This window comes from Ostrea edulis, chromosome 3, assembly GCF_947568905.1.
Source record: "Ostrea edulis chromosome 3, xbOstEdul1.1, whole genome shotgun sequence".
NCBI classification, from domain to species: Eukaryota; Metazoa; Mollusca; class Bivalvia; order Ostreida; family Ostreidae; genus Ostrea; species Ostrea edulis.
Genome location: NC_079166.1, coordinates 46078257 through 46103191, shown reverse-complemented (window position 1 = coordinate 46103191; position 24935 = coordinate 46078257). Strand labels below are relative to the sequence as shown.

The window sequence follows — 24935 nt, the reverse complement described above, 5'->3', positions numbered from 1 at the left end:
ACATTTCAATATCTCCTTTTGCTACTAATTGTTCTTTAGATATGTAACTCATTCTGATGACGGATAAATCAATTCAGATATTGATAACATATATGGAATTTCAAACCAGATGGTGATGTGGAAGAGTTTATAATATGTGGGTGTTCTGATCCATAACATGATGCATTGTACTTAAAATGTAGTTTTATAAATTTGAATATTTGGGTTTTGAATGTTAACAATTGTTCTTTACAAATGTAACAGATACTGAAGTCGCATAGACAAAATCAAGTATCGATATTTGTAAGTAATTCCTCGCCAGATGTGGAGACGAGATGGTATATAATATATAGGGATTCTGATCTATTCTGAACCTTACTTTGTAGTACCCTGAAGCTGTGGTGGTAAGTACAACTGTAATTCCTTTAATTAACTTATGATCATATAGATTGGCTATATTGTGACACTTCAAAGTAATAATAATATCCTTTATTTATACAGGATTGCACAATTAGTTATATAAACTAGTTTACATTGTGGTCCTGTCTATAACATATATACATATCGAGAACATATATCACAACGCATGGAAATATCACAATTTATATACATACAGATAAGAACTAAATGAAAAGAGACAATAAACACACGAGTATCATTGAGAATCAATATAATGTTTTAGTTAGGCTGATTTAAAAGATGTGGTAGTTGTGCATTTTCTTATACAATCTGGCAATGAGTTCCATGAAATTGCTGCTGAAATGATAAAAGATCTTCAAAACTATTCTGTTTTGGCTCTTGTAACATAAATAAAATTAGTAGAGTTCTGTCTTGTATTTCTTGTGTTTACCTCATTCACAAATCTAAAAACATGCAAATACTCTGGAGTCATATGATGTAAAACTTTAAACATAAGAATAATTTTTCGATCAATAAAATATTCAATCAAAGGCATCCATCTCAAATTTGATAGCATGCAAGAATTTGATATTGAATGAGATACCTTGATATGTAAAATTATCCTTGCTGCCCTCTTTTGTAATTTAAAAAGCCTATCAATATTTGCCTTGTTCTTTGTTTCCTGCCATACTGTACAATAATAATTAAAATGAGGAAAAACAATAGTATTGTAAATTTTGAGTAGTGCCTCCTTTGACATAAAAGTACTCAATTTCCTTAAAACACCTAGTTTCTGACTAAGTTTTTTACATAACGCATCTCTGTGATAAGATCACGTAAGACATTCATCGATGTAAACACCTAAACGTTTGGCACATTTAAACATTTTCTATAAAAATTCACCAACATTAATGCAAAGATTTCTACATTTCGATAATTTTTGTGACGTTCCTATTAAAATACATTGTGTTTTCTTTAAATTTATTGTCAATTTGTTCTTATGCATCCATTCCATAGAATTTATAAGATCATTCATTAATTTGTTTCCAATCACATCTAAAGATTTATCAGAAACATCTTACGTGGTATCATCTGCATATATATTGACTGTAGAGTGTTTAAAACATGTTGGGTAGTCATTTACAAACAGAATAAAAAACATAGGACCCAATATAGAACCCTGAGGGACACCGATGATAACATCTTTTTCCTTTGAGATGGTCCCTTTCCATTTGACACATTGCGATCATATAGATAAGAATGAAACCATTTAAATGTTTTTTCACAGATACCATAAGATAAAAGTTTGTGCATCAATACATCATGATTAACTGTATCAAATGCTTTGCTTAAATCAATAAAGAGTACACTTGTGAGTTTCCCTTTATCAATGTTCTCAAGCCATTTGTCAATGTTTTGGTCTGAAACCTGATTGATGCTCTGTTAAAGGACTATTTGCGATCAAATATTCGTAAAAAGTGTGAAAAACGTGTCTTTCCATAATTTTACTTATGATAGGTAAAACAGATACATGTACCGGTCTATAATTATTAACATGAAAATTATCCCCAGATTTGAAAAGCGGGGTAACTCTAGCTTTTTTCTATTCATTTACAACGTCACCCTCCTGTATAGAGAAATTCATGATGAAACACAATATGTCAGCTACAACATCAATACTCACTTTCAGTAATTTTACAGAACTTTCATCCATACCTGTAGCTTTTGAACTTGACATGCTTTTAAATTCTTTCTTTAAAAATTCTACATTTGGAATTGTAAATGAGCCTTTCGGCATTAGTTCAATTTTCGGGAGCTAATCATAAAAATTTGTCGCAAATATATGACCTATGCCACAAAAGAAATCATTGAAGGCATTTGAAATTTTATGGGAGTCTGAAATTACTTCACCATCAATTTCTAGGTAGGATGCTGATGCGCCTGCATATTTAGATGGTAGAAATTAATCTTTTCCACATATCCTTAGGTTTGTCACTGCATTGATTTATCGCATTGTCAACAAATTCCCTTTTAACATCACCGATTATTTTTACAACGTGGTTCCTTGCTGATCGATATAAGGCCCAGTCCGATTCGTGGCGGGATCTTAGAGCCTTCCGATGGAGATAATCCCTTTGACGAATTTCAGATAGAACGTCGTCGTTAATCCATTTTTCGCAATCGGCCCGGATACGGCGCTCTTTGACTGGCATATGCTTGTCAACTATTTTCATAAAAAGCTTCTTAAATGTTGACCACATTTGATTTACGTTGTTAAAAGATTAATTGTTATTCCATTCAACACCCCGCAGATCCCTGAGAAAATCATTTTCGTCCAATTTCTTCTGATCTCTGCATTTCACATATATATGATCAGTTTGTGTGTCACGCTTATATTTCTTTCGGACGACATATATCAGGTGATGATCACTCAGACCTATTGGCACTACACAAGATGAGCTGTAAACTTCACGTAGATGTGATCGATGAGCGTGCTTGAATCTTCTGTTATTCGGGTGGGTTTCATAATAGTTTGCTCTAAGCCAAAAGTTTCCATGGATCGTTTAAAATTTAATGTTTTCAGTTGGTCAATATTGAAGTCACCCATTATTAAACGTTCGTGACCACTACTCGTTATATCTTCGATATACTCCTCAACATTTTCTAACCATTGGGTGTTTGAATCCGGTGGTCGATACACAACCCCAGTATTTATTGTCGGAGAGTTCATTAATTTAATATCCACAGTAAGCATTTCAAACATTTTACACTTGCATACGTTTTTAATTGCCCATTTCTCTTTAATGTACATTAGGACCCCTCCATCATGTCTATTGCGATCTCTGCGTACAATGTGGTATCCGTTTACCTGTACTTCAGAATCCGTGATATTTGAATCTAGTTTACTTTCAGAGATTGCCAGAATATCGTAAATCCCATCTTTCAATAAAATTCTGATTTAGTCCAGTTTATTCATTAAATCATAGATTCACATGTGCAAATTTTGTACCTTTAGAGAGATTAATATCACTTTCTTCTATTTTTTTCGGTGTTGGAGACGTTTTCATCTATGTCGTTGATACACGAATCACAAATGCATTCAATATTTTTATTGATATTAAACTTAACATTCGACGTGGTATTATTCGCACAACCTATACATGTGTAGGTAACAGTAGGTCCAGGATTTAATTGAATATCATTCGAAAGCAAGAGGCACAAAACCGTGAATAGCTGAATTGTTCTCACTTCACCTCGATACTTGGATGAGCTTTTTGTACAGTCGAAATATCTACTTTTAAAGATCTCTTTTTCATAGCAAAGAATTTTGGGTGTTAAAACAAGTCATTGAAAACCATCTCCATAATTAAACCACAGTCCAATTCCTGTATAATTAAAACAGTTCTGAATTGCATAAAAATCCAAAATATGAGGAGAGATGTTAACGCACCTCTTATCACGACGGCCATTTTTTCTGCAAAGTGATGTTGTCCTTCGGATATCAAGAGTCATTGGCAAATTAAGATTTGAAAATATTCATTGTTACCACAACCTCGTGCAATAGCCGAGAAGCCATGGTATTGATTGATATAAAAATTGGTCACTTTAAAGGTACCTAATTTCCGGACATTATGTTTGAGTAAAGTTAATTTAAAAAGTGCATAAAAGAAACTGTGAGTGTATTTCAATAAACACATATAAAATATGGCGAAAAGGACTACTAATAGTATTCCGGATACTTAAGTAAAGGAGGAAGGTTCACTATAAATGGGGAAGACTGGCTGTATAGTGAGACTTTCCCGGAAGAAGGCTCACTATATAACCAGACTTCCGTGGTAAATATTACTATATAACCAATCGTCCGGGGAGAGGGATTCATTATATAGCCATCCTTCCGGGGGAAGTCTCACTATGGCGGAAATATCACTATATAACACCGCCATATGAATTAAGTGGCGACCACCATTAATTCATCCGGCGGCCGCCAGTTAAATGAATATTAATTATATACCCTTGCATCTATCGGTTTCCGTACATTATTGAACAAAAATACAAACATAAGACATGGTTTACTTCAAACATTTTATTCCAAACAACGTTATTTTTACAAATAAAAAGTGAAGATAACGAACAGAGATCAATCTCATAACTTATATAGGCAATACAAAATAGATAGTTGGGCAAACACGGACCCCTGGATACACGAAAGGTGGGATCAGATGCCCATGATGAATAATCTTCTCCTGTCGACCGGTCATACCCGCCTTGTTTATCTTGATCAGGCAAACTGAGTTATCCGTAGTCGAAACCAGTGTGCCAAAAACGTCCTAACAATCTATATGAAACACGTCAGACAGCATTTGACCCAATGATAGGTTGTATCGACATTACAACGACCATAGAATTTGCGAAATGCTGACTTTAAACGAGAGTGTTGAAACCCCTCCACCATGAACTTGATTGCCAGTAGCCTGCCTCGATTTAAAAACACAATATGTAAGTATATATATGGGAAGTTGACGATGGAGAAGCTGAAATCATCCCGTTTATCATAAAGTTGAGTTGTTAGTTTGCCGTTAATATCTACTTTCAATGAAATATCTAAGTATGAAGTAGAAATGAACGACTCTGTGGTGTCTTTTATTTCGAGTTCACAGGGATATATCGAATCGACATATGAATGAAAATTATCATTGTTAGATAAAACGTTGTTGATATATCTAAATGTTGCATTGAAAGCCACAGCAAGAAATTTTTTCTTCTCACGTAGAAGTTTTTGAATAAATTCTGCTTCATAAGAACATAAAACAGGCCAGCTAACAAAGGAGCACAATTCGTGTCCATAGGATTTCCAACAGACTGTTGGAAGACCTGATCACCAAAGACTACGAAGATACTTAACACTGGTTTGGACTACGGATAACTCCGTTTACCTGATCAGGATATAGGGCTCCCGGTGGGTGTGACCGGTCGACAGGGGATGCTTACTCCTCCTAGGCACCTGATCCCACCTCTGGTGTGTCCAGGGGTCCGTGTTTGTCCAACTATCTATATTGTATTGCTTATAGGAATTATGAGATTGATCACTGTTCGTTATTTTCACCTATCATACTGTCAATGAGGAACTCCAGCATATTTTTATATTCAATTTCAGAGTGCTTTTTCTTGGAATCAGAGTGGTGTTTAACAAAGTGATTTTTTGGATGACTGACCACTAGATATGAATATTTCAGTTTTCCATTTTTGTTGAAGAAGCAACTGTCTATGATGTCAAAAAGTCTCATTCTTAATTTATCGTGAGGAATGATCGTGTAAAGTGTTCAAAAGTTATACGTTTTGATGTTGTTGATTTGAGAAAAGCTTTGCGACTTCAAGTTTACTGAAAGTTCTTTAAAATTGTTTAGAACCCACATTTGATTTACACCACTGATGGTATATGTAGTGGCAAAGTACGTTTGAAGTTTTGGGATAAAAACAATTCTACTTAGAGCTTTGTTCTTAGTGCCATTTTGTTTATCTATGGAGACAAACATTTTGGTATAAAAACATTAATATATCGTAATAGATATTAAGAAAATCAGAGCCGAAAAGTAGTTTTTTATTACTCGCCGAAAAATGTCAAAGTTCAAATTTTGACAGTTTTTTAGGAACAATTTTTTTTTATCTATATGCTTAAAAATCCAATTGCACCATTTTTTTTACATCAGAATTTTTTACCTTGAATAATAAATATTTTGGTCAAAACACTGATTTTTGATAACAAAAACGTAAACAAAAAGTGATTTTTGAGCCTAAATAGTTGATACCATTTTATTTGTCTCATTGAGACAAACAATTTAGTACAACAAAAAGGATTTATTGCCATAATAATAAAAATAAGACAATTGGAGTCAAGAAAGAATGTCGATTAATCGGCGACAACTCTGTCATACCAATTTTTCAGTTCGTGGGGAAGAAAATCTTCATTATACATATTAGATAAAAATATGATTATATATTCTTTTTTGTCTTGATGAGACGAATAATTTGATATAATATTCATCGCCTTAGTGGAGAATGTCAAACCCCAGGGTTAGAAAGTGTACTTTGTAACTTAATCGTTAGGCACCACTATCATTGTGTCAACATAATAATGGATATCAACATAAGTTTAATAAAGGCAATCTTACCATTTTGAATTCATGTTATATTTTACAAAACATAAAATAATGCATACTTTTCCACAATCATTGATCAAAACAATCCTTTGCGCATGCTCCAAGTCATCAACATCGGGCAAAGTGTGTACCATGTCATGATGGACTTAAAAAAATGTGTGAAAAAATTTGATACATACTGGACACCCACACAGTTTTTATTTTCAATATCATCAATTCCAAAGGGTCTTCAATCCCACTACACAGGTGCATGTACAAAATGTAGTGGGGCTCAAAAATGTAGTTGGATATAACGTGTGTATTCATATTTTTGTAGTCGGATTCAACACACACACACACACACACACACACACACACACACACACACACACACACACACAATATATATATATATATATATATATATATATATATATATATATATATATATATATATATCGAAAAAATTAGATTTTTTGATTTTGATTTTGATTTTTTGGATCAGCTAGTTGGACGAATAAGGCATGTCCTAATTCGCTCCACTTTTAACATTGATTGACAAGCCTAAAGACCAAAAAACATGTACTCTGCGTTGTAAATACGTTTGTAGATTAGTGTAGTTATAGTGCTAGATGTATTTTTATGTAGGTTTTGTTATTATTCTCTGTTGATATTGGCCACATTATGTAATTCTTTTCGTTTTTCCTGAAGAAGGGACGGGTCGTCCCGAAAATTTGACAATCTGGTTGCTCTTTCTTGTCGTTGGTCATTTTAGTGCTTTGTATAATTTTTTGTATTTGACGATCTATCCATGTTGTGGATCCGACACTTTTAGGTATTGGGTGTTGTTGGAACGTTAGTGGTTATATATATATATATATATATATTTGATATACAAAAATTTGCATGAATTTCATACGTATGATATATACGTATGAAATTCATTTATTGCCACAATAATAAAAATAAGACGACTGGAGTCAAGAAAGAATTTCGATTAATCGGCGACAACTCTGTCATACCAATTTTTCAGTTTGTGGGGAACAAAGAATATAGAAAGTAACACGCATGGTATTCACATGACTATTCATGTGATTTTCATGCAAATTTTTCTGCATGGAAGTCATCTGAACATGATCAGTCTTGTAATGCGAACATCAATTACACATTGGTTGGAAGGCTGAAAATGATGATCTATGTTATAAAGTGTAATTTTGAGCAGAATTAGGATAGTAAATGAAGTTAACAGAAACTTACATTATAATATAGGTTTATTGAACTTATATTGGTGAATATTGGCACGAGTTGGCTCGTGCATTTTGACAGCCAACTTGTGCCAATATTCACCAATATAAGTTCAATAACCCTTTTATTATATAGTTAAAGTATTTAGTTGTTAAAATATACCCCTTTTCACTCAAAATACTCCAAAATAGACGAAATTTCATCAATATTGGCATCTAAGGTGAAGATGTGCAATATCAACATGCATTTCTTAACTGTTCAATATTAAACCCGTCATTAATGCATGAAGGAAACTGATTTTGTGAATGGGGACATCATAATTTAAGTACAATAGAACATTTTGTTTAAATAAATGAATATGATATCAAATACCGGCTCTGTCAGATTCGGAGGACCGTCGTTTGCCATTTTGGCTTGTTTACGTCGTTACGGTAACGTCAATATTGAACGCTCATACTCGGAATGTTTCGGACGCACACAATTTACGCAATGCAAAGTTACCGTTCAATAAATTCTCAGGATATTGAATGCTAATATTCTCTACATTTTACGCAGATTTTATAATAGATTATTTATTAGCTATATAATAAATTATGTTATTGATCACTTTATGTGTTTAGAACGTGGAAGTATATAAATTAATGTATAATATTTAACCTTCCTTGAATGTTTCACAGTCCAATGTAGCATAGATACTGCAATATTTTCATGCAAATACTGCACTATTATTATATAAAAATCGCAGAAAGCCGTTATAAATAATATAGAATATTATACCCAAAACACGCATGGAAATTGCATGATTTTCGCATGAATATCATTGAATAAATTTGCCTGATATTCGATGTGTGATTTTTCGTATGTTTATTGTACGATATCCGCATGATTTTCAAATGAAAAGGAACACGTATGAAAATCATGCGGGCTGATTCTCACTTTGTATGTGTCAGCAAAGATTTAATAATTTAGTTTTACTCCACATTAATACAGATATGAATGACGCTTTAAATGGATTGTATCAAGAAAGTTGCAAATGATTTGTATCCAAGAATAAGCAAAGACTGCAGTTTTAAAAAAAAAATGAAAATGAAAGGACTAGTAAACATGTTCACGAAGCTATCTTAGGTCTAATACGTGTCCTAAGTATGTCTTAGGACACATCTTAGTCTTAAGTCAGGTTCTCGAAACTTTCCTGAATTTAGGCCTCGCCATAAGTTCATCCTAACTTTAGGACAGCATAACCCTTGTCCTAAGATCATCCATTTTTGTTTGTATAAACATGGCGACATCCATGATATTGAGGCGAAGAGCTCTCAGAAACCATGAAGATATTTACAACCCACAATATTATTTAATTGTAAGTAAGTATGGAATTTCGAGGTTTTCATAGCCTCCCGGCGCTATTGGACAGGGATGCCTTCCTCCTTTTGTAACTAGTATAGGAAGGCCATTTCTTCCTAATCTGTGGACTCTGACTCTGACTCTCTCTCTCTCTCTCTCTCTCTCTCTCTCTCTCTCTCTCTCTCTCTCTCTGTCTGTCTGTCTGTCTGTCTGTCTGTCTCTCTCTCTCTCTCTCTCTCTCTCTCTCTCTCTCTCTCTGTGCATATGATATAATATAATATACACGCATATATCTTCCCACAAATATCCTACCACGCCCTCTTCTCGGGTACTACTAAAGAGAATACGCTTGAGTACCTTAAAGTTCGCTGGTAAAATTTCCAAATCTAATGCAATTTAAGTGTTTATTTGTATGTATACCGCTTAAATAAACATGATTATGAAATAATATTGCAATATTTGTCAGAAATACTTGCTTTTTAGCGATATTTTGACCAGGAAACTTTAAATTTATTGAAGATTTACGGTATCTCGATCCCGATTATTAGTATTTTGTTTGAAGAAAGTATTTGAGCGATGTGACATATTACACCAGTATTAAACCCAAACAACAATGATTTATTTTCAAGGAATTTACTGTTTAGTTGAGAATAAAAAAACTTGATACTTCAAAAATAAGATAAAGGCGTAATCTTGGAAATTTAAATAATGTAAATACATGTATGTAGTTAAATTTGATCGGGATCGTGATCAAAGGGTAAACTGCAACTTGAAATAATCCCTAAACTAATGAAAACAAACACAATATATTCCAGATATACATTTATTAGGTTAAATTAAAGTATAAACATCTACGAACAGCGGTAAAATTGCATTGAATTGTGAAATTTTACCAGCGTACTCTAAAGTACTCTAGCGTACTCTGTTTAGTAGGACCGCCTCTTCTCTGCTGCATTTGTAAAGGTGTTAGATAGTACATTAATAAGATGTCTTTTTTTTCAACCTCATCAAGTATAACTTTAATTTTCAAAGTTGAAAATAATGGGTTTCTCTTCTTACTCACGATAATACACTAATCTACACAATTCACAAATTGAATTCAGACTGCTTTGACTTCTGTCGGATTGTTCAATTATTGTTATCAAAGACCTTGACATGAGTACATGCAAGTCAAGGTATATCTGTTCGATTTTTAAACTATCGCACACAAGTATTGGTTTTGCATTCACCATAAAAAGACATAGTTTATAACATAGTATGTTGAATTCACGTTAAATAAAATTAAGAATATTCATATAAGTAAATAATGTCTGTCTTTTCTCTAGTTGTATGTGTCTAGATATTTTAATTGTTTACACGAAAATATGTCACGAATATCATATGTGTAAATGCATCTAAAGGAATAAGAATGTTCCTAAGTTGTTAGCACGTTCTAACTTATGATATTCCTAAGATATCGTTCAGATACATCCTAGGACACCTAAGTTGATCTTAGGATGTTCATAACTTTTTTCCTAAGTTATATCTTAGGACATATAGCTAAAGATATATCTTAGGAAAGTTTCGTAAACATGCCTGCAGGTCCTCGTTTTTCACTGACGTTTGTAAGTACTTGTACAATTGTAAGAAGACTTGTTGGTTTCTTCTGGTGACGTCCTTATTCTCCTCTGCACAAACTGCATTATGAATTTGGTTTTCTTTAATATTCTACCCATAACCCCCACATTGAAAGATTCTTTATCATAATTAGGTAAAACAACGAGAGAGGAATGCACTGATAATTGATTAATTAACATATATATCCCTCACAAACTGTGCGCATACCACACACGCATTTTCATTGCATATTGTTATGCATGTTGTCATGCAAAGGATCTATAGGTTCACTTTAGTTCATATACTGTAAAAATACACAACGCCCTACATAAATTGTTTTGTGTTATCATTCTTTTTAGCTGCTTTTCCATCACCACACGATGAAAATGATGTTTGGCACTGTAGGGGTTTGTGTAGTTTTACTCGCTGTGTGCTGCAGTGGGTATGATATACATTCAAATGTTCGAGGTAACTACATTTAAACTTATTTTGCATCTCATGAGATTTTATAAAGCACATTATTTAGATGACTGTTTTGATAATGGAGTATGCATAACGTTGCTAGGTTTCTCGATGAACGATAATGTTCAGACATTGAAATTTGACATGGAATCTATTTTCAGCTAGGCTAAACAAGTTGTTGAAAAGCCATGAATCCTCGTGGAGTCCTTTAAACGTCAAGTATGTCAAACCAGTGGGTGCCCTGGCTGATGTATTGTTTACATATGAATTGAGGAAATGTGATAGTAAGTGTAAGGGAACTTATATCGAAACAAATCTACAAAAAGTAAAAATGAAGGTATAATTAAGATGGCATACCACACCAGAAAAAAAGCTGAATGGAAAGTGGAGGATATGTACAATAATAGTTTGATTCATGTAGTGAAAAAGACATTTCATGAGAAAGCAATTGGTGTGGGTAGGGGTATTAAAACCGTGTAAGATTCGAACTCACGATCAAATGATTATTTGCGGTCACATGTTAACCTAATAAACTAACGGGTTAAGTAATCAATCTTAAAGGGATGAAACATATTCAATGTGTTATTCATATATATACATAATATATTTTTGTCTGCACATAATTTAGGTTGTGCAGATATTTTGAAAGCAGATCCAAGCAGAAAGGGACATGATGGCATTTACACTATCTGCCCTAAGTCAAATATGAGGAAAAACGTTTTCTGTGACATGACGACTGAGGGAGGCGGATGGACAGTAAGTAGAATTTTTTCCTTATGTTCCCAAACATTGTCAATAGCTAGCAAATAATGACTAAAGAGATGTACAATTGTCCATATGACCCGAAAGTGATCTCTTTTAACCAATATTCACGGCATTGTAACAATGTGAACAAATACGATGTCTGAGGGGTTTTCAAATCAATACTATAAATGGGAGGTAACTCCGACGTATTGATTTAACAGTTATGAAAAATGAGAGTGAAGTGAAGGAGTAACAGTCATGTTCCTCCAGCAGAATTTATGGTGATTACAATGTGACATGATTTTTCAAAATTTACAATTATGTTCAAAATGCAATAACTTGCGTGGTTGTTATGCAAGTACAAGTACTTACTTAATGGATGAAGAGGTGGGTTTGGCAAAGAGAGCAACCATCAAGTGAAGGTAATGAACAGTGATCAATCTCATACATAAATCTAACAAAAATGCATAATTGAAATTAGGGTGAGCACTGACTCATGGAAACAACAAAGGTAGGATCGGGTGTCTAGGAGGAGTAAGCATCGCCCACTGACCGGTTACATCTGCCGTGAACTTTTTGTCTTGATCAGGTAAACGTAGTACATGTACACTATGATATATAGTCTAAATCAATATGTTGAATTGTTAGTTAATTGTTAATGGCTGTGTTCAATAACATATGAATCACTTTTGCCTTACGTCAACAGACAATTAGGTCCACATCATATTCGTACAAAATTTTACCCTATTCCATTGAGAGTTTTACACACGTTATTTGAAGAAGCTATGGCTAGTCTATACTTGGATTTTTCAACACCTGAATATAGACTGAACTCTATGATTATGGATGTTGCCCACCACAGGCTCTATAAACCAGCACGGACCATGGATGATATTCCTTCCAAATCATGCCGCCAGTTCCTTAAGCTCAAATTTACAAACAAAGGAATATATGCCGTCAACATAAGCAACATTCTTTGTCATAAAAGGGTTCAGTCGTGTATTCCAACTTATTTCAAGTTCAAGTCTACACCCTGTATTTCCTACAGCTATACTTCTACTATTGCATCCAAACTTTTTAATTATAAACAAACTTTGCAGTGCTTAGATATAGATCATCTTATACGTAATCCACCAACATGTTCTTGTTCTTCATCTTCTTTCAACTATAGTCTAGCTGGACATGTCATTACTGGTGATGTTGATATAGTTGAAAATGAGGACCTCAAATCACTTATTCTTAAAGGTCCTAAATACAGAGAACCTCGGTCTTTTAATTGGCGACAGAACTTCATCTCTATTATGAGTTCTGTCGAAGATTATGCCAGACGATGGGCTAAATATGAAAAAGAAGAACTTGATACATTGTCAGAATAGGTTAAAAGCATAAGAGGGATATTAAAATCCCACATTAGACCCATGAAAACAAAAGTACGTACCATCTATCCCTCTGTGTTTAATAAACCAGAAGTGATAAAAGAATTAGATAGGTTACATGAGGAATATGTTTTGGTTCCAGCTGACAAAGCTAGTAACAACATTCTCTTTGTTTTTAAGGCTCATTATTACAACTGTATTTTAAACGAACTTGGCATTAATTCCACTTTTGGTAATCATACTTATACTCCAACTGCCCTTTCAAAAGATGAAATTCTTCAAAACCATGCTTCAGTTTTAGACACATTTAATATCCCAGTCAATGGGTCGAATGAATATGAGTTACCGTACCTATCCTGGATTCCTAAACTACATAAAAACCCTTACAAACAAAGATACATTGCTGGATCCAGTAAGTGCTCTACCAAGCCCCTATCTTTGCTCTTCACGAAAATATTAACAGCTGTGAAGGAGAAACTTCAAACTTACTGTGCGACTACATATGCCAGAAGTGGCGTTAATCAAATGTGGATTCTAAAAAATTCTGAAGAACTTTTAGTAAACTTGAAATCGCAGAATTTTCCCCAAATCAATAACATTAAAACTTATGACTTTTCAACACTATACACGACCACTCCTCACGATAAATAAAGACTAGACTTTTTGACATCATAGACAGTTTCTTCTTCAACAAAAACGGAAAACGGAAATATTCATATCTCGTGATCAGTCATTCAAAAACTTACTTTGTTAAACACCACTCTGATTCCACGCACAAGTACTCTGAAGTTGAAATAAAAAATATGTTAGAGTTCCTCATTGACAATATCTTCGAGGTCTTTGGTGATCAGGTCTTCCAACAGTCTGTTGGAATTCCCATGGGCACGAATTGTGTTCCTTTGTTAGCTGACCTGTTTCTATATTCATATCAAGCAGAATTTATTAAAAAAATTCTACGCAAGAAGAAAAAATCTCTCGCTGTGGCCTTCAATTCGACATTTAGATATATCGATGACGTTTTGTCTATTAATAATAATAACTTTCATTCATATGTCGATTCGATATATCCCCGTGAGCTCGAAATAAAGGACACCACAGAGTCGTCCACTTCTGCTTCATACTTAGATATTTTATTGAAAGTAGACACTAACGGTAAACTGACAACTCAACTGTATGACAAACGGGATGATTTCAGCTTCTCCATCGTCAACTTCCCATATTTATGTAGCAATATTCCATTATCACCTGCATATAGTGTTTATACATCTCAACTGATTCGATATGCCAGAGCTTGTTCTGCGTGTAGTCAGTTTTTAAATCGAGGTAAGCTACTGACAAAAAAAGTTGATAGTACAGGGGTTTCAACAGTCTCGATTGAAGTCAGCATTTCGCAAATTTTATGGTCGTTATAACGATCTAGTTCGTCAGTACAACCTCGCATTGGGTCAAATGCTGTCTGACTTGTTTCATACCGATTGTTAAGACGTTCTTGGGACACTGATTTTGACTGCGGGTAATTTCATTTACCTGACCAGGATATAGGGCTCACGGCGGGTGTGACCGGTTAACAGGGGATGCTTACTCCTCCTAGGCACCTGATCCCACCTCTGGTGTCTCCAGGGGTCCGTGTTTGCCCAACTATCTATTTTGTATTTCGTATAGGAATTATGAGATTGATCACTGTTAGTTATCTTCACCTTGCATAGAAGACTGTGTTGTCTTATTTTGAGTTCACGGGGGTATATCGAATCGACATATGAATGGAAATAAATATGAAAACGGGTCAGCTGATAAAGGGTCACAATTCGTGTCCATCGAAATTTCAACAGATTGTTGAAAGACCTTCTCACCAAAGACCACTGTATACTGTCTTTTAAAAATCAAATTCAGGGTATTTGTTCGTAAAGTTAAAATGGTGTTTAGCAAAGTAAATTTCTGGATAATTGATCATTTCTGAGTTTGCTTTTAGCCGCTTTGGCTCTCTATGATGTCAAAAGTCATAATCTTTAAAGTCACGTCTTCAAACAAACTTTAAAAAAAGATGAAAATGAATCCTTTTATATAAGTAAACTGAATAAATTTCAGCGCATGGAATTTAATTTTTGACTAAGATATCTCCATTTTGTTCAATACAAGTGGGCAACTTTGTAGAGTTTGATAGGGAGAGCCAAAATACGGCTGTATCACAATTTTTGAATATCTGCATAGAAAGTATATAAATTCCCAATATTATAAGAATCTAATATTTGTACTAATCAGAACCAGAATAAAACAAAAATATACGAACCCATGCATCCAATTTTTTGTTTGTAGCAAATGTCCCTAATTTATCATGAGGAATGTTAGGGTTAAATGTTGAAAAGTCGTATATTTTGATGTTGATGGATCTTGGAAAGTTTTGTGATTTCAAATTTACTAAAAAAATCTTTGGAATTTAGAGATTCCACATTTGATTTACACAACTTTTCGCATGTGTTGTGGCATAATATGTCTACAGTTTCTCCTTCGTAGCAGTTGATATTTTCGTGAGGGTTTGGTAGAACTTTACTGGATCCTGTTATGCATCGATGTCTGTAAGAGTTTTTGTGAAGTTTTGTAATCTATACATATTGTAATTTAAATTCATTCGTGTCGTTGTCTGGGATGTTAAGTTATTTAAAACTGAAACGTGATTTTGAAGAATTTCGTTTTTTGAAACGACACTTTGACAATAAGTTGGATTACCAAATTGAGTTGTTATAATAATAAGCATATCAAACAAAGACAATATTGTTACCAGCTTTGTCAGCTGGAACCAGCACACATTCCTCTATTTAAAACTTTCATCACTACTGCAGGGATATTCATGAAGCTATATTAGGACTAAGACGTATCCTAAGTATGTCTTAGGACATTTCTTAGTCTTAAATCAGTTCCTCGAAGCTTTCCTAAATGAAGGCATCGCCGTATGTTCATCTTAACTTTTGAGCAGCATAACCCTTGTCTTTGATCGTCCTAAGTTTGTATAAATTTTGATATTGATACAAAGAGCTCACATAAACCATGGAAGGATATTTAGAAACATTGACAACCCACTAGATTACTTAAATTTCTTCAGTTGAACAATTTGTGTTTCTCTTCTTACTCATGATGATACACTAATCCACACGACTCACAAATCAAATTCAGACCAGTTTGACTTGTGTCGGAAAAGGATTGTTCATTTATTTTATCTATGACCTTGACGTGAGTACATGTAATTTTCAAGGTATATTGGTTCGATTTTTAAACTATTCTACAAAATTATTGCGGGACTCATTCTAATATAAATAAATCAATTAATATATGAAACATCCCTGGGTGGGTTCAAGTATCACAATATTAGTTTATGTGGGGTTTTTTATTTTATCTGAAGTAGTTAATAATTCTATAATTTCTTAGTTTATAAAATAATTCTACTGAATATAGGGTCTCTGTATTAAGAATATTCATATGAATAAAGAATGTCTGTCTTTTCTCTAGGTGTATGTGTCTAGATTTTAATTATGTCACGAATATCATTTGTATAGGAATAAGAATGTTCCTAAGTAGTTAGGGCGCCCAAACTTAACATGTTCCTAAGATATCGTCGAAATACACCCTAAGACGTTGATCGTAGGATGTTCCTAACCCATTTCACTAAGTTATATCTTAGGACATATCTTAGGAAAGTTTCGTGAACATGTCTGCAAAGTTTACTAAAGAGGGTACGCATATTTTCTTTAACATATGTGCCTGGTCTAAACGTCAAGTATAACTAAGGATTAATTCCTTATCTCCCCATTAATGACAATGACCTCGAAAAGTATGATAATTCTTATATCATTAAATAAAGATTTGAACGAAGAATTACTGTTAAAACATAACCCCCCCCCCCCCCGGCGATTGTAAAAGGAAAGAATTTATTTGCTGTTCTACAGGTCTATGGTTATATGGTAAAACTATTATGTATTATATTTGTAGGAAATGTAGGGTGCAAACTTGTACTAGAAATATGATGGAATACAAGACTGAACCTAGTAATTTTTGTGACAATGAATGTTGCATATGTTGACAGCATACCGACCTGAATACTACCACAAATCTAAAAGTTCTTCGTAATGCATTCGATACCGTTTGGAAAGCAGAATACTTTTAAAGAAATAACTGAAACAGTTTTCTGTTGTTATATCACAAAGTATGGGTCATTAAACCAATTAGAGCATCATACTATTTCATCTATATTGTATATACAAATTCAAATCTAGAATTCAAAATATTTTTTGTCTAACAGACAATTTATGAGTGTTTTCTCAAAATTGATTTGCATGTGGTAAAACGTACATATTGGGATTATTGATGATGAGAATTCAATACAACCACTGCGTGACTGTTGTTTATTGTAGGTCATACAAAAACGGATAGATGGTTCCACTGACTTCTACAGAACATGGAAAGAGTACAAAAACGGCTTTGGGGATCCTTCCAAAAATTACTGGATAGGTGCTATGCATGTTTTTAGAGATTGTTAAACGCAATTTTTATGGAATACCAAATATAGGGAGCAATAATTACCTTTTAATGACAACGAATATCAACTGAATGCCAAGTAATCATTCTCGCAATAGAAAAGAAATTGCAGAATACTCACCTCTTATATTCGTACAATAGTAAATTTCACTTTTTAGTTGTTTTTTCTTCTTCAAATAACAAATAATTCTTCTTCTTTGTATTTATGTTACACTTGTTTTTAACATAATCGATGTAATAATTCATGTAGTAAAATTCTTAGTAATAGTGATATATCTTAATTAAGTAAATGTTTAAACAATTTTAACTAACCAAAGGTCTCTTAGTTTATCACACTAGATTCTTTCTGCAATAGATATAATTGTACGTTTCTCTATCTTCTTCAAATACATATCTTTAGATCACCCGTGAGTCACTCAAGTGACCTATTGGTAATGATCTGCGTCCGTCGTCGTCCGTCCTGTGATTTGTGTTAGCGATTGAATATTTTAAACTTTTTGATAACAACCCTTCCAATTCTTATCAAATGGTATGTAGCATTTTTTGAAGAAGAGGGACATAGATGGTTAATTTCAGGATTTTTGCACCCGAGAGGCCTGAGGGGAGAGACAAAAATTGCCAACAATTGACGAATTATTAAAAATCTTCTCTGCAACCGCACATCTGTTTAGAATAAACCTAAATGCATAGTCATGTACAGAAAGAAGGCCCAGGAGCTACCAAAAATTAAAGATTTCAAGTTCAGCGGGGTAGAGGTTCTGCCTTCAGTGTGGGATCACACCTAGCATATAGTGTTTATACGTAAAACATATGTATACCATCTTCTTTTAATGCTATTGATACTAAATGAGAACTAAATGGATATTTAAAGGTATATGTGCGGGATTAAAAGTATTTTGTTCTATGTTAAAAAGCAGACCGTGTATCTTATCAGTGTGATAAACTATGGAAAATAATATGATTTGACAATTTCGACAAATTATATACGGTTATTAAAGGAGTATTGTTGTACTTATTGTATGAGGAAAATGGTGATTTTCTAATGCACATTTATGAAGGAATGACGTTTATTGTGGATGTGCGCAAACGCACGAACAAATATTAGTCGAAACATCATTGGAAATGAAGATTTCGTTTACAGTATGTAGTCGTACTGAATGGAGAATTCCTGTTAATCATGAAATTGAACTCCCCTTCAATTGCTCAAAGTGGTTCTCTCTACCCTATTTTTCGTCTTGCTGTCTTTTATCACTGAATGTGTCCCGCCAACAGCCTGTGGGCAGTCCATGCATTCACGTCGCCATGCAATTGTTTACTTTCGAAATTCCGTGTGCAACGTTACGTTCACTATCCAACTCAGAGAATACACGATTAAATAGGAAATTAGCTGGATTGCTTTTTAATCCGATTGAATTAAATTGCATAATTTGCATAGCTTTATATAAAATATTTGATTTTTATTCCTACGAAAATATCCAAAGAATACGACATATATAGCTTTAAAAAGAACAGGTAGCCCTTTACCACAATTATAGATACATGTATCATCCCAGAGGGGTTTTGGCACCAGGGTGCGGCAAAAATATTTATATTGCATTATATCTTAAAAATACTCCCTACTTCTGGATATCAAGCAGTCAAACTGTTGGCATGATAATTATTAGCATTGAACCTTGTGTCAATTCTGTGAAATTCATAATCCCTGTGTTAATGTCATGTCATAGGGTGGAGCCAAGTTGGTCATATATTGAAAATGCATTAAATTTTAGAAAATATTTTTCCTTAATTCTGATCATCAAGCAGTCAAACTGTTGGTATGATTATAACGAGCAATGAGCTCCATACCAATACTGTGTAATTCATGACCTCAGGGTCTATGTCCTTGGATGGGGCTAAGTTTGTCATTTATTGAAAATGCATATCTTATATGTATCATTGAATGAACATTGGACTCTCTACTAACACTGTGACATTCATGACCACAGTGTTCCGTTACATTTACCAGGGTGGTGCTAAATTGGTCATATACATAATGTATTGCAAATGCAGTATAAAATCTTTTGTACTGCTGAACACCAAGTAAAAGAAAAAACAAACCTGTATCATTATAACGAGCAATGGGAAATTTGCTATCCCTGAGTTCAGATCCATGGATGGGTCTTAGCTGATCATGTCTTAAAAGTGCAATAAATATATTTATTCGTGGACATCAAACACGCAGTGTTTGCATGATTACCCGTATGAGCAATGAGGTCTCTAAATCAATTTGCCCTTTTAGAACATAAATAGGAAATCGCATTTCGCTGTGACGTGATAAAACTTACTCACCCATAAAAGAATTCCAAATCATCAAATGTGTATGACAGTATATCTAGTTCAAATGTAAAAATGGAGAAGTATGAAAAACACACCGGTAACACAATACAGTAAATGATGTGTATACTCAGGTGACCGTTAAGGTACGTGGAACTCTTGTTATGATGAACAGGTCCGTGTATTTGTGAAAAAGTAAACCATATCTTTACGTAATATAGCTGGCTTTATTTTTCTTACATTTTTTATTTTACATTATTTACAACAATACGTATTCCCAACTAACTCATGAATGTATTATGCTGATCCTACCTGAACAAAAATTGTTTTCTCTACTTAATACCTTCAAGTAATCTCATTGTAGTTCAAATTAAATCAAACCGCTAATTAAGGACATTTCAACTTATATTTAGGTAATGAATTCATCCACTTGTTAACCAATGGTAAAACACAGCAGCTCCGTATTGATCTACAGAGATTCACTGGAGAAAAGGGGTATGCCAAATATTCCAAATTTATTGTTGGCGATGAGAATAGCAAGTATAAGTTGATGACGTCGGGCTACAGTGGCACGGCAGGTAAGTTTCTTATGCAGTCACGAATATTATAATAACAGTTAGCTCTTGAGAGAAATTGTTATAAAATGGGATGCCAGTCTAAAGTCTTCAAACTTCTTTGAGGTCTTTGATGGAATGAAACGGGATCTCATCCAATATAGATTATAAAACAACTGAAAATAAAAGTGAAACTCACGGGTCTTTCGAAAGAAGCCTTCATTACAATATAAGGTCCCGCGTCACGTTAGACGTTGAAATGATAAAGAACTCTCACGACTAAATGTTTTTGTTCGTTACTTATCTTACATCTAGAGTCTCTACAGCCCAGTAGCTAAGTACTTCGTTACTTGCTTGAAAATACGGATGTATATTTAATTGCTGTTACTAAATTTAGAAATTCATTTCAAAATTAAAGATTATCTCCCTCATGCATAGCTCTTATCCTTGGACAAATTTGGCTCCACTTTTTTGGCACGCTGTTTTTGGCTATATTTAGCTCTAAAACTTCATAGTTATTTCGGATTTCAAAGATTTCGGTTGAGCATGACTGAAGAGACATTATTTGTCGAAATGCGCATCTTGTGCATCAAAATTGGTACCGTATAAGTTTTACATCTACGAAAGCCCAGAGCTCATTCGAGATTCGAAATTCAAAATACGAAATTCGAAATTCAAAATACGAGATTCAAAATTCAAAATACGAGATTCGAATTTGGAAATTCAACATCCAAATTAACCAATCAAAATGTAGGTCACAATAGATTAAAAGTTAGAGGATGCATATAAACTTAAAATATGACAGAAAGCTTATTCTTCTAATATGTTTACCAAACAACGAGAAATTTCTTTTAAAACTAGAAATCAAGCTTGCTATGAATAAGATTAGATAAAACATAAAAAATATATATAAAGAGACAACATAGATTGGGGAGAAATATTTATTCATGGCTCGAATTTCCTTCATTGTTTACATACAGACGCCTATAAAATTGATTGATTGATTGATTGGGGTTTTACGCCGCCTATAAAAGATGGAGCGGGTGGGGAAAATATTTCTATAGGCACCTGAAGTATCGACACTACTACCAACACCCCCCTTTCTGATTTTTTTTTGCAGCGATAATTTCTCCGAAATGTGTGGATTCCTTGTCTATCCCATCCCTATTTCGATTTATATTTAATCGTTTCACGCTTTTTGCAAGCTTTATAAATTGACCTTCTACCCGTATAAGAGAACTACTATGTTTTGAATTTCCCCCAAAATCAAACTAAAATCAATTGTTGGAGGGCTTTCATCGGTTAATAGGCTTCATATACGATTTCATTTTAGGTATATTATGAGGTGTATTCGTCATTATTTGACCTGGTTACCGCACAATACAGAGTTAAATATGTGGCAGCTGAAACAAGTTTCCTGCCCCTCCCTTCCCGCTTTCTACGGACTTGTCTGCATATTAAGCATGCATCATAACTTTCATAGTTTTAAAAGAAATGTTGGTAAACATATTAGGAGAATAAGCTTTTTCTCATATCTTAACTTTATATGCCTCTACCATCTATTGTGACCTAAATTTTGATTGGTTAATTTGGACGTTGCATTTCGAAATTCGAATCTCGTATTTTGAATTTCGAATCTCGAATGAGCCTTCTGGGCTTTCGTATACATCCCATTCCGGAATAGTCACCTACATAAATAATTCACCAGCTGTAGATGAAGATAGACAAGTTTTAAACTATAGATGGCGCTCAAAGTTGTAGTAGTAAAGGTTCATATCCTGCCAACGCCCACCGTAGTAAGGACCCCAGTATGTAAGAAACGTCGTTAACATTAACTTTTATCGCAGGGTAATTGACAAAGAAAGAGTAAATACTTATTTTGAACATTTTGAGTTTAAACTGATACTAGGTTTCAACAACCTGAGCGCTAAGCTTAATTAAGTCTTTTTTTATATTTCATTGCTAGCAAGAAACAGTGAAAAGTCTCTATTTTTTCTCATACCAGGAGACGGCTTGAAATATCAGAATGGGATGAAATTTACGACAAAAGACCAAGATAATGACACAAATAATCTTAGAAATTATAACTGCGCAAAAGCCTGGCACGGCGCATGGTGGTACAGGAAGTGTCATCAGTCAAACTTAAACGGTCTCTACACCACTTCTGCAGTTGTCAATGCTAAACATCCTACTTGGTATCCTTGGAAAAGAAGACACGAAGCCTTGAAATCAACACTAATGATGATCAGACCAAGATGAAACAGAAAGGAGCATTTATAAAAGCGATGATTCATAATTCATTCATTGCTTGAAAAAAATAAATGAACTGAGAAAAACATTAATTTTGTTTCTTTCTATACACTGAAGTTAACACCGATCTGGCGATATTTCAGCTAAAGCTTTCTTTGTGATATAGGGTAGTTGTAATTAGTTGCATACAGATTGTACACTAGATTGAGAATACATGTTTTGTATATTATTCTACCAATTTATTCACTTTTTGCTTACCTGAGCTGAAAGCTTCATATGAGACTTCAAAGAGATTCTCAAACACTGAATAAAGTAAATTCTCAAATTCACTGTAAGAAAACAATAAGTAGAAAACTAAAAAACTTCCACCATTTATCATGCAGAAATAGTCAAACATCATCACTGAACACATTATCAAATTATGTTTTTTGTCATCATATATATTACATGTATAACACTGTATCTGTTGATGAGCACCACTAAAATCAAAACAGAGAAATAATCAGATATTCAATACAGCTTGTTGGTATAGTTCTGCGTCTTTCTTGCTAGTTTTTTTTTTTTTTTTTTTTTTTTTTTATAAAACCTAGCAAAAATATGTGCATGTGAACACCCTGCAGCATTTAAAGTATTATTGACTGGTATAAATTTTCAGATGCCCTTGAAACTGAGGCTGATCTAACAATGCGATGCAAATTTAGTAATAATAGTTCCTGATTTTAACATCACCAATTTAATTCACCTACTTATAGTGTCTCTAGATACAGTTTTATGAGGCTTGACATAGCTTATAAATAAATCTGTACATGTGCCTCTTAAATGTTTTGTGTGTCTAAATATTCTTTCAACATCAAAACAAAACGTAACCTTCTATCAGACAGGTAAGCAAAACGTTCTAATTGTCCACACAAATAACCTGGTCTACTTTGTTTCAACAAAGATTTAAAAATAAGTATATGATTTACTCCCCTTGTACATATGATTTATACTTAACAGATGGAAAGACTGCGCACTAGTTAAACCAATGAACATAACTAAGTAAGTTCTTTAAGAGAAATAAATTTCACAGGAGACAATTTTAGCAAAAAAGTAAGCACTTCAGACATATTCCAAGTTTCACAGCATCTTGGTTTTCCTGGTCTTAAATTGAATACGTCTTATAAAAATCATGTAACTAGAGGGTGCGATCCAATAGGCACACCAGAATACTGAATCCCATATGATGATAGAGCAGATCTACCAGTATTAATTGAACTTTCAAATAGATATGTAAAAAAAAAATTCAATATTTCTTTTACAGTTGGTTGAATTGAATTAAGTAGCAGTCCACGTAAGAATCATGCAGAAGGTGGCATACTGATAATCTTGGATTTTCATGAAACTTTTCATAACTCTTCATAATAGTGATATATGAAGACATGCAGAGTAAAAAAAAAATGTGCATCAATGGTTGCTATGGAAATTAAAGCATTTGTGTTTCCATAGCAACCACTGTATTGGGTTTTGTAAAGTGCAGAAATACATACTTGTTAAAATTTGTATAAAAATGAAAATAATAATTTTTCAAACATAATGATAATTTATTTAGGTGAGGTAAAGGTTACTTCAATATAAAAATGTACAATACTAATGAAATACTATTATATGGTATATGTAGAGGACTTTGGAAAAGGCATTGTTTTAATATTTATCAATTTTCTGTAAATTCGACAATTTTAAGGTATTTTAAATACATATTACTTTAGTTATCCGAAAAGTGCCAAATTTTGATACATATTTTCTAAACAATCAATACTAAGTGTACTCAAAATAAAAATCAAAAGAGTCGGAAATGCACATAGTAACGGTTGCTAGGCAACTCTTTCAGACTCATTTCCAACACAATAAAACAAGAATATCTGCAATATATGCATTAAAATGAATCTATTAACTGAAAATAAATACAAATAATCTGGGTTCACTTTAATTTATTGATATTTCAGACCAATTCGAGAAATCAGACTTCAACCATA

General features: G+C 33.5%; 1 protein-coding gene across 1 annotated transcript; it reads left to right on the top strand.

The window, feature by feature from the left end:
* The first annotated feature begins 334 nt into the window (after positions 1 to 334).
* On the top strand, positions 335 to 23011 carry LOC125677198 (ryncolin-1-like). Its single transcript, XM_048915201.2, has 7 exons — positions 335 to 383; positions 11057 to 11165; positions 11321 to 11443; positions 11788 to 11915; positions 17683 to 17779; positions 20533 to 20697; positions 22679 to 23011. Exons 2-7 carry the CDS (start codon positions 11078 to 11080, stop codon positions 22930 to 22932), a joined length of 855 nt encoding a protein of 284 aa, XP_048771158.2. The 5' UTR covers positions 335 to 383; positions 11057 to 11077; the 3' UTR covers positions 22933 to 23011.
* The last annotated feature ends 1924 nt before the right edge of the window (positions 23012 to 24935 follow it).

Excerpts from the sequence above, each read along its gene's own strand:
- LOC125677198 (XM_048915201.2), top strand. The coding sequence starts at position 11,078 with ATGAAAATGATGTTTGGCACTGTAGGGGTTTGTGTAGTTTTACTCGCT. Across the intron at positions 17,780-20,532 it reads TTCCAAAAATTACTGGATAG|GTAATGAATTCATCCACTTG; the intron begins GTGCTATGCATG and ends ACTTATATTTAG. Across the intron at positions 20,698-22,678 it reads GGGCTACAGTGGCACGGCAG|GAGACGGCTTGAAATATCAG; the intron begins GTAAGTTTCTTA and ends TTCTCATACCAG.